General features: G+C 37.3%; 1 protein-coding gene across 2 annotated transcripts in view; it reads left to right on the top strand.

Annotated features, from left to right (window-relative positions):
* The window catches only part of RAPGEF4 (Rap guanine nucleotide exchange factor (GEF) 4), a 79,173-nt gene that overhangs the window by 46,073 nt on the left and 22,295 nt on the right, over positions 1-10,805 (top strand). For both annotated transcript variants that reach the window (XM_009332705.1, XM_009332697.1), the window contains exons 13-18: positions 1,779-1,857; positions 6,327-6,477; positions 7,809-7,897; positions 8,368-8,398; positions 8,628-8,706; positions 10,534-10,680. In XM_009332705.1, coding sequence (XP_009330980.1) covers positions 1,779-1,857; positions 6,327-6,477; positions 7,809-7,897; positions 8,368-8,398; positions 8,628-8,706; positions 10,534-10,680 — 576 coding nt within the window. The remainder of the gene's footprint in view (positions 1-1,778; positions 1,858-6,326; positions 6,478-7,808; positions 7,898-8,367; positions 8,399-8,627; positions 8,707-10,533; positions 10,681-10,805) is intronic.

Below are 10,805 nucleotides of genomic sequence, written 5' to 3'. Positions count from 1 at the left end.
AGAACTTGGCACACCATGGGCCAAGTCCTGAGAATGCAGGTTGCTGCAGCTGCACTTAATAGGCTGCTTTTCATTAGTGTAAAGAGAACAGAGAATTTACATCTAGGGATATAGAGATTTGCTGACTTACAATTAGTAAGTATTTTAATTTTTAAAAAGAGTCAGGCACAAAAAATTCCTCCTAATTATGATAAAGTAATGCAGAGACTTTTGTATTAAGCTACATAATACCGCTTTAGCAAGTTCTTTTTAAATTGCAGATGTCTAAGAAGTATATATTCAAAGGCGGTCTTAAATCCAGTTAATCTGTTACTGACCTCATAGTATTGGAGAAACCTGTATAGTGGTCCATAAATGGTGGAAGAATTGAAAGATAACAGAAATCCTTTTACCATGTGTGTTTTAACCACTTTTAAGAATAAAAATGATCCTTTTCATAGATACCTGTTTATTAACATTACAAGCAGAACGTTGTTGTTTAAGCCTGCAAGTATATAATCACCAGTTTACTATTCATAGTATGCATGTATTATACATTTTTCTAAAATGAATTATTTTTAAAATCTTTTAAAACTTTTCCCCAAAACATCCAATGACAAGATTATACCTATATCCTAATGGGATACAAAATGTCACAATTCACAAACAAAGCTATTTTTAGGATATAGAAGCTCAGAGTGCTGGAAAATCGAATTTTTAGTGTATGCATTCCTTTAATTTAAGAACAGTTAAAATCCACTTGGCTCTGGATATTACGCAAAGAAAAAGTCCCACCCTTCCAGAGGTGAATTTTGTCAACTGATACTTTCCTATATGAATTACAGTGGAAGCAATGATGTAATATTACATTACACAGTTATCTCACCATATTTTTTCTGACATCCCTTACTTACAGGGTTTTTAAATGTTTCTCTTATCTCAAAAGTTGCACTGTAGAAGTGATACCCCAGGGTATTGTGTTTATTGTTTCTCAGTGATTCCAGGTAAGACTTGCATAGTTTAAAAGTAAAATAAAGTTTCTTCTCACTGCCAAGCTTATTCTGACCTCTGCAGCCAGGCTTTATAAATCCTTCTTGTTGTCACAAATACAAAGATAAGGCAAGCTGGGATTTACACCAGCGCTACCACAGGTCATTTTAACAGAAAAAATAGCTTGCTTTTTTTTTGCCGGAGAAAATGTCAACCATATTGTTCATATGCGTTTTAATGTAAATGTAGCAGCTGTGATACTTTTGAATCAAAATAAAACCAGAAATTTGACTGTCCATTTACCTATTTTAGGCCTTCTGCTCATTGTTAGGAAATCAGCAAAGAATTAAATTATTTGCCTTCTCTTGTGTAATTTATACTAAATGTGCTGTCTGGTATTGTTGTTCCCTAAAGCCAAATGCAGCAGCACTTCTTAGGTACTCAGTGTGGCAGACCTGATTCTTCTCATGCTAAGATCTCTACACTTGTAGAGAAGTATATCCAAATATTGCACTTTAGCACAGATGGGGTTTTTTTTGGTGTGCCAAATTTCCCTTTGACACAGGCAAATGCCTGTTAACATAAGTGGAATAAAATTCATGCAGACAAGAATAAAAGCTTAATATTTCAGCTCATATTTGTTCATTCCCTATTTTCATACTTAATGCCTACAAACAAAGTGCAAAAAGACCCCTTTATTATCTGCAGAGGGCTAATAATATATTTTAGCTGAAAGAAAACTCTTCCTTGTGATCCCCAAGCTGTTTGCAGGGGCTTAATTGACTGTTTTCTTTCTTCTCTTTTCACAGATTCTGTTTTAAATGATTTTATTATGATGCACTGTGTTTTTATGCCAAATAGTCAGCTCTGCCCAGCCTTGATGGCACAATATCCTTTTGTAAGGAAGAAAAGTTAACATCCCTTTAACAGCTATCCCTATCGGTGATGAGACTGAAACTTCTCTCTCTCAAGAAGTACATCACGTTTCATGGAGACTGTGCCTTGTGGGTAGGTTCTCAGTGTCTGACCAAAAGCTGTCCATAGCTCAACAACTCTGAAATGGATAGTGTATACCCATGATGAGATGCAGTCCCAGAGCATGAAAACGGCATCTTTCCTGTGCTGATTACTATTCCAAGGGAAAGAAATGTACTGTCCCTCCACCAGATAAGTGACATTACATAAAAGTTTTGATTACCCTTCCTGTATCCTTTCTGTCTTTCTTGTTTTTTGCTGAACTACAGCATCTAGATTTTAACTAAGATCATTATGTTTTGGTGATTTCAATGGTCCACTTTATAGATTACAAGCTGCAAACTGCCTTAAGCAAAAGGGTGCCTAAACTAATAGAATAATGACTAAGTAGTTCCTAGATGCTGTCATAATAGTTATGAATAAAAATAATAATAATCTATAATAATAGTCTATAGCAAATGTTAACAAACTGCAAGAAATTTCAATTGCATGCGAATACCTAGGAGATGAAAGCTTACAGTGGATAGCATTGAGAGCTGGAGGTGATTCTCGTACTGTCTCCATGTTTTACAGAATGAGTCTGAAATATCCATCAGTCAGTTACTGGCAAGTCATTTAGTTTGGGAGCTGTTGGGCACTGAGAGTTTTCCTTGTGCACAGTGACTTGAAGCTATCAAGTGACTGGGAGCATTAAATAAACATATAATGTTTTCTGTTTTATAGAATTCTGACAGGGGTATAATAACTTCAATTCCCTATTTATTTTTTTTAGAATCAGATTGGTGTGAAAGTGTGCTTTCCTTGAAGCTCAGCGGGGCGAGTGACATCTGGGAAAGCTAACACTCTGAAACCACAAAATTGAGCATCGTGTCCTTGTTTGGCAAGCTTGAGAATCCATTTGTGTTACTCCTAGCAAGGACAGTAATTGTTTTGAAAACCTTTGGACCCATAAAACTGGTCTGCAGAAAATTGTTCATACACCTGAAGCAAACATATTTTCCAAAACCACATAGTTTTGGATATCAAAAGTATTATGACATGCTGTTGCTGACAGCTTTGAAAGGGGAAGAAAAGGGCAGCACTTTTAATGTTTTTTTTTTCTGATTTATCTAGCTCGTATTATTCAATCAGTCCATTTGAGACTCAGGCTTGTCTGTCCTCAGTTATAATAGTATATCTCTGACATCCAATAACTGCGAAAATCAGAGGCATAAGCAAAATGTACCTCATTGTTTATAGGGGAAAAGCTTTTCTGAAGATCAAAGTGAGAGTGTCACTTATGTATACATATTCACTTGTGATGAAATCTATTCTGAGGAAGAGGCTAAGGCCATGGTCTTAAGTGGGTCATGGCAGTCATCATGCTAATTCTTTTCAGAGAGGAGGAGGAAGGCTGGAAGTAACTGGTATCCCACTGCTTTAGTGTCAGCTTTTCCTAGAGCTGAATTATTGTTTATTTGGTCCATTCTGAATATGGAAAATCAAACTGTGCTCTGTTGATTGTACCATTGAAATTTATTGTTAGAGTTGAAAGGTTGCTAACAAAGCTCATCTTTTTTGAGCAAAATCACTCTACAAAAATGTTTGCCAGTGCTGTGAGACTAAGGAGAGATTAGTTATGCTCAGTGAGGAAATTAAAACAGAAAAAGAAAAAGAAGAAAGGTGATTCAGTCAGAGACACTGTTTTTGCTCCAGCTCCAATTTTGAATCAATACAAGTCTATTTTCCTACACCCACTTAGGATACTATTTTAGCTGGCAGCGTGCAAGTATGAGTAGAGCTAGACCACTGTAGTGCTTTCAAGCGTAGTACAGGGTATAAATTATTTGGGTTTTCACTTCTTCTACAGCAGCGTTTTGTCATCTGTAAGTTCTTTAATCCTGAAAGGAATGGACGGGTGCACCATTTTGGCTAAGTAACATTATTACTTGCTGCGGATTCAGTGCTTATACTGTGCTGTCTCTTGGCGCACCACTCTTTTTTTAGTCATTAAAGTATATGGATCCTGCAATATTAAAAAAAATCACATACTTCTTTTTTATAGGGAAGCAAAGGGCATGCTCCCCTGTCCTGGATCAGGACATCAGTCCTGTGTGTTAGACCAAGGCCCCTGTTTCCCTCTCTTCTTCACAGAGATGGAAATGGACAAATTCTCAGAGCTACAGCTTGTCAGAGGGAGGCAGGACAAAGCCCAAAAGAAAACTTGGAGTGGTACCTCCAAAAGTGCACTTGTGATAGTGCAAGTGCGTGAGCATGTGTGCAGGTGTGCATCTTTAAAGGACCACTGTCTAAATACTTAGGAAGTATAAACTCCTCTTTTGCTCTCTGTAGATGACAGTCCTTTAGCATATTTCTGTATGAATGTTTTGTGAACCTCCTTTACCATCATGCCAGCAAAACAGTTTGCATTCTACTGTAGTAATGGGTGCTGATTTTGTACAGCTCCTGATATGTTTAAGTGTTCCTACGCAGGGAAGAACAGACTTAAGAATCGCTTCCATTTCCTAGCATATGCTAGGAATAGAGTTCAATATATATATTGAACTCTAACCATGTTGGTGTTGATAAATATTTTACAATTATCTGACACTTGTTGCAAGTATACATGATATTTTACTGCTGATTGCAGTCTGCAGTGAAGTTGCATCCTATAGGTCCCGTAAAAATGGGAGAACCCTTCGTTGACTTTCCCTGTGATAATGTTAATAAAAGACCAATTAATATAAATGAGCAGTAAAAATACAGAAAAATTACCAGTGCCTGTGGTGAGTCAGTTCATAAGAAAGTAAAAATACATTAAATAATTACAGTGTTTGAAAGGTAAAAATGGCCTGAGAAAAATAACTCAGTAGAATATTAAACTTGCTCCCTGAGACATTAGAGCACATAACTTACAATATATTATTTACTTCTTATGACCGTTTGACTTATTTACTCCCATAAATGTACTGACATGTGTAGTTCTCTAGTCATTTTAAACCTTTCCAAATGAAATTAAGATGCAGATTTCTAAAAGTTTGATAGTCAAATGAGTGCCCCAATAACCCTGGTAGCATGTCAAATCTCTGCAGGGGTTTTGGGCAAAAGGATCATTTGGAAAGTGTGAGTTAATAGATACTTTTTCCCATTATATTTTACTAGTATTTGTTAGAGAAATGCTTCTAAATGAGAAGCTTAAAATACATATCTTAGATAATTTTGATTTCTAATTAATATTTTAATTTTCTAATTAATATTTTAAATCTTTTGTTAGAGCAACTGAAAGTGCACCTTGAAAGAATGCTGGACTTTGCTGTGAGTGAGAGAGTGTCAGTATTTTAATATTAAACATTGCTATATAATTCAGCATAGTATTATTCATGACAATCCAGCATCAGAATTTTGATATCCGGAAAGAAAAGTTGAAGATGTAACTGCACTCATTCTGTGCTTACTTCACATTCAGCCATCAGTTTATTGGGAAACAGTTCAAATATATATTGTTAACCTCTGATCAGTGAGAAGTAGGCACACAAATTGTCATGTCCTGTTTCTGCTGGGGATTCTTCTTCATTTTCACATAGGTTAAAGGCTGAAATTTTCTCAGTTTATTGCCCATTGTGCCTTTATTTTTTTCTTGGTTTCTTCCTTTCAATAAGTGTTACTTTTGGCCTTTTTGCTATTTGCATATTTTTGTAATGTTGACACTTCATCATGAAAAAGGTCAATGAAATGTTTCCCATTTTTTCTTATTGTTTATCACAAAATAACTATCCCAAATACACTTTATTTGATAGAGTGGAAACTTCTGATTTCCTCATATGTAAAATGAGGCTACTACAGAATTTATTATTTTACCCCATGTCTCTATAATCAGTCTAGGCTGTAAACTTCCAGGTCCCCCTACCATAATGGGACTGAGGTTCACCTTGGGTTACAGTAACTTCTAAAAATAGAAGGAATGACACTGCTGGTTCATTCCGGTAGTCTTCCTCACAAATGGAAGGCTGGAATTGTTAATAAACACAAAGTGAGATTTTTCTTTTTCTTCAACTGTGTCCAAAGAAGAACAAGGAAAAATATCCTTCTTCAGTCTCCACGGTTAATCCTCTTCTCTATTGTTCCAAGTGTCATTTCTGTTCTGCTCCCCTACAGCAACCGTCTCTGTGGTGGGATTGTGATCATTCCTGTGCTCTTTAGAGAATTTACTGTCTTTTTACTTTTTAATATGAACGTGAAAGGTTCGTAAGTCTTTATGCTAGCGGCAGTAAGAAATCAAAAGTATATATTGGAAAGTTATGTTTGAACACCCTGAAAATGGTTTGTTGGAAGTCAGTTGTTTGTGAATTCATACTGGTTTTGATATTTTCAATCACTGAGCGTTTTCCTTGACACCGTGGCACCTATCATGCCCAGCCTTCCCAGGGTACAGAGCAGGAGAAAATGGATTATGCCCTCAACAATAAAAGGCGAGTCATTCGACTGGTTCTGCAGTGGGCTGCTTTATATGGAGATTTACTACAAGAAGATGAAGCAGCAATGGCCTTTTTGGAGGTATAAAGGAATCGTTGTATCATTGTACTGAAAAGTAACTACCAAGCAAGATAAGCTGAAAGCCTGTTCCCGGTCTGTAGAATTCTGTTATGAACTAAAGAGAAGTAGGTCATTTCAAAGTGCAAAACTGTTTTCTCGGTTTTAGCTGCAGACAGTATATGCACTACAACAGTGCTTGAACCATTGTCAACCTCTGGACCTCTGAAAATATCTGCCTGAGTTGCAGACCCCTTTAAAGCACTGCATGAGTAGATTGCTTTATAGCAATAGATGAATTTGCTTTTTTTAGTATTTTCTTGTAAATAGTTCAGAGGCTCTACAGGTTGAACTGGGGGGGCTGTTTATGCCTGCCTGAGGTGTGCCAGGAAGGAGCTGGAAGGTTCTTAGTCTACAAAACCAAAAATCCTTTCCATGTGAATGAAAGCTGTACTGCAGCTATTGGAACTTAAGATCTTTGTCTTCAGAACCCTTCTGATCCCTTAAAATCATTTAATTCCTCAGACATTGGTTGTAAGGTCTTTTTGGTAGGTGCCATATCCTTGTATTTCTAAGATAAGATGCACTGCCAATGTCATGTTGAGTCATCGTGATTGCCATTATTATTATATACTGTGTTTATGGAACACAATCCCCATATGTTACTGGCTGAATGGAAGTTCTTGCCCCAAAGAGCTTAAAATTGAATCTAAGATAAGAGTTAACAGACGGGAATAGAGAGGGGCCTAAAGTATGACAGACACATAGCAAGCCCACATGGGAAAGCTTTTCATAATAGACAAACTTTAGAGACAGACATAATGTCTTTCATTAGTCCAGAAGTTAAAGAACAATTACTAGTTGCAAGCACATAGATCCTTCTTTGGGTCAGTTTTATGTAGGCATGGCAGGAAAGGTTCTGAGTAGGGTTTAAAGGAGGGTAATATTGTAGTGGACTGGAGTAGCTGGGAGTCAACAACTCAGCAGCAAATGAACCACTGAGGACTACAACAGCAGTGGGTAAAGAAGAAACTATCATGCCAGACTATTTGTGAATTTTATAGTCTTTATCCTTGATAATCTGAAAATGCAGTTTTTGCACAAGCAGTCAGAGGTTACACAGAGAGCTAAGGAGCCTCATCAGGCTTCCCTTCTGCATGTGTAACTCTTGCTTTAAATCAGCTGGAGATAAACAAGTAGAAGTAATAGAGGGTTGGGCCCAGCATGTGTTCCTCTATGCAGATTATCATTCTTTATAATCATTAAGCTATCAGATGTCATCTCATAATCCTCTATCCTGAGTACTGCTCATTTACCCCTATAGTTATTTAAAGACTATTCTGTGTCATTTACAGGAATTTTATGTATCTGTATCAGATGATACTAGAATGATTGCAGCACTAAAGGAGCAACTTCCAGAGCTAGAGAAAATTGTAAAGCAAGTGTAAGCACAGTTTTTGCTTCTTTCCTCCCCCTGCCCTTTTTCTCAGTAAATAGATGAAAAAAATTTATTGCTTATCTCTATTAAAAATCCATTCTGTGAATGGCACTCAGTCATACAGGAGTGAATGTTTGCATGCAGACTTGTTTGGATGGATGTCTATGGCCCTCTCTTTCCACAACATTCTTTCAAACACCAAACTCTCATTAAAAGGTTGACAGAAGGAATAAGAAATTATATACACACCACTGAAACTAAACTGGATTCTTATTTCATGCTTACATGGACTTTGTATAGTATTTTCCCTGCCTTGGTCATAGGTTAACTATGGTATTATCTAGTCTTTTTGTATATGCAAACATGAATATGTTGATATTGTAGTTTGACAAGTGTCTGTGTTGGATAGATGATTTTGTACACAAAATCTTCCAGGTAATATTTAATTATACATTCTATGCTTTACCTTTTCATAGTTCTGAAGAATCTAAAGCACCACAAAAGAAGGTAAGATAATTTATTTGCCCATTTTCTAAAATAAGCTTTAGCACAGCAAATCCATAAGCATCTTCTCTTCAGTAATCATGGGCATATTAAAACAACACATTGAGAAATAGCTTTTAAATTTTGCATTGTTAGTCTTTTTCCTGACATCGATAAGAGATCTATTGTAGTTCATGTCTACCCCATAATGTTTCTTTTTGCATTAACGTGACTCCTTATGATTCATTTTCAGCACAAAGTTCTTCTACAGCTGTTCAACACAAGTGATGACAGAGCACAGAAACGCCAGCCTATCAGGGGCAGCGACGAAGGTGAGTTCCTTCCCTGCAAAGTTTTCTTGAGCCACTGAGATCTGCAGTAAATTTGTCTCTCTCAAAAAAATGGTCTAAAAATAAACAAAAGTACCTACCTACAGTTTTGAAGCCTGGCCTGAAGCAAACTCTGTTTGCTTTTGTTAGCCCAACATTCTCCATCATTGATTTGAAGTGCTCCTGGTCTTTTCCCTTAGTTACTTGTGCTGTCAAACACTGTGCTTCCTCAGAGGAAGATGTAAAAACCTTTAAAATAGGGAATGAACAAAACAGGTAAGAACCAGTACAGACACTGTCCATGCAGGTAATGGCAGTGCAATAAATAGTGGGTGCTGAAGGTCATGTTTGAGCCTCTGTCTCCCCTACATAGTTTGAGCTAACATGTACAGCTGTTGCTTTGCGAGATAGGAGTGGAGCGGATAAACATGCAGTGGATCTCTGCCCTGTGGCACACAGCCTAGAAAACAAAATTTGCTGGCTTGCCCTATTGCTATTGTTTGATTCTCTGAAGAGATTAAGGTAAAATTTACGGCAGTGTATCAGAATATCATTTTCAGTTGCACTGGCTTTTCATATTGTGCTTTACTTCAGGCAGGTTAAAGCACTGCTATGTGAACAAAATCCTGAGCTCTGCTGATGAGATCTGTTCATTGTAAACAAAGATACACGCCCCTTAAAACACATAAATCTGAGGATTTCTTTGCAACTGTTAGGGCCAGTCTCTCAATGGTTGTTCTGGTGCATCTTCATCACAGAAAATAGCTTCTGCTTCAAGGTGTTTGATATTAAAGGGTAGCTCTTGCTATTGAACAACAGTAAAAATAAGGGAACAAAATGCAAGGTCATACAGCTGAGAAAACTGGTGGCATAAATCAAACCAACGGAAGAGCCGTTTCAAAAGCTGGAAGTAACTGCGTATGAACAGCAGACATCCTGCCAGGCATGCAGCTTCTGTTGTCCCTATCAGTGTCTACAAAGAGCGAAACAGTTGCTGCTGCCAGGGAAGTACTACTTCTCTGTCTGTGTGGACAGGCAGTAACCGCCCCTTTCGTATGGCTGCACCTTTCTCGTTTGTAGTGCAGGCAGCACAGTGGACATTGAAAGTCCACGGACAGCTATAACCCCAGGGGCTGCTTGGCTTGGCTTGACAGCTGAGCTGAAGGAGTGTTTTGCTAACTTCTTCTGTCTTAAATTCATGTCACTTAGGGCTGCTTTGCTTTTTGCAGGCTAATGTACTATCATATTGATTTCTAGGCAGCCAGAGGCCTGGGTTCATGTATTACTCTGTGAGCCAATTTGTACTGTACACTCAAGTGTATTCTTATTGTTAGGGTATTTTTCTTCGTCATCTACAACATTCTTGATTCAGCAATTAACATGCTTGTAAAAAACAGGTCGCAACACAGTTTGATTTAAGTTCTGGTTATAACCAAAACTATTTTCAAATCTATTTTGTAAATATGAAAATTATTTTCCTGTAATTAAAAGAGTTTGCAACCAGTTTTCCTGACTCTTGAAAAGAAGTGTTGATTTAAAATATTATAATGTCTGGAACATAACCAAGTGCCAGATTAAACTGGCATCCATAAATAATGTAGCAATACAGAAACACTAGTACTTCATGGTTTACTAAAAGCGCTAGGAAATCAGAGATTTCTATACTAGAAATTGTAGAACATCTGAGGAATGGGGAGCTATCAAAACTGTAGTGATTTATTGTTGCTTTGTTTAATTTGTGAGGAGTGGTTACTGACGTGAAAGTAATTTGTACAGTAAAGTCTCTGTGGTTGTTACACATGGCATACACAGTGCAATTTTTTTCTTTAGTTCTGTTTAAGGTGTACTGCATAGACCAAACCTATACCACTATCCGGGTGCCAGTGTCTTCCTCTGTTAAGGAAGTGATCAGCGCAGTAGCAGATAAGCTGGGTTCTGGAGAAGGCCTCATCATCGTAAAGATGAGTTCAGGAGGAGGTACTGTATTTGCATCATCTTTAACACTTCTCACTTACAGTGCAGCAGAATGTCGGGAGGGACTGAAAGACTAATTCAGTCATGGCTTTTATATTCATGTGCATGTTTGGCTGGTACACGGGTTC

This window comes from Pygoscelis adeliae, unplaced genomic scaffold (assembly GCF_000699105.1).
Source record: "Pygoscelis adeliae isolate BGI_AS28 unplaced genomic scaffold, ASM69910v1 Scaffold160, whole genome shotgun sequence".
Taxonomy (NCBI): domain Eukaryota; kingdom Metazoa; phylum Chordata; class Aves; order Sphenisciformes; family Spheniscidae; genus Pygoscelis; species Pygoscelis adeliae.
This window is presented reverse-complemented; position numbering and strand designations above follow the sequence as displayed.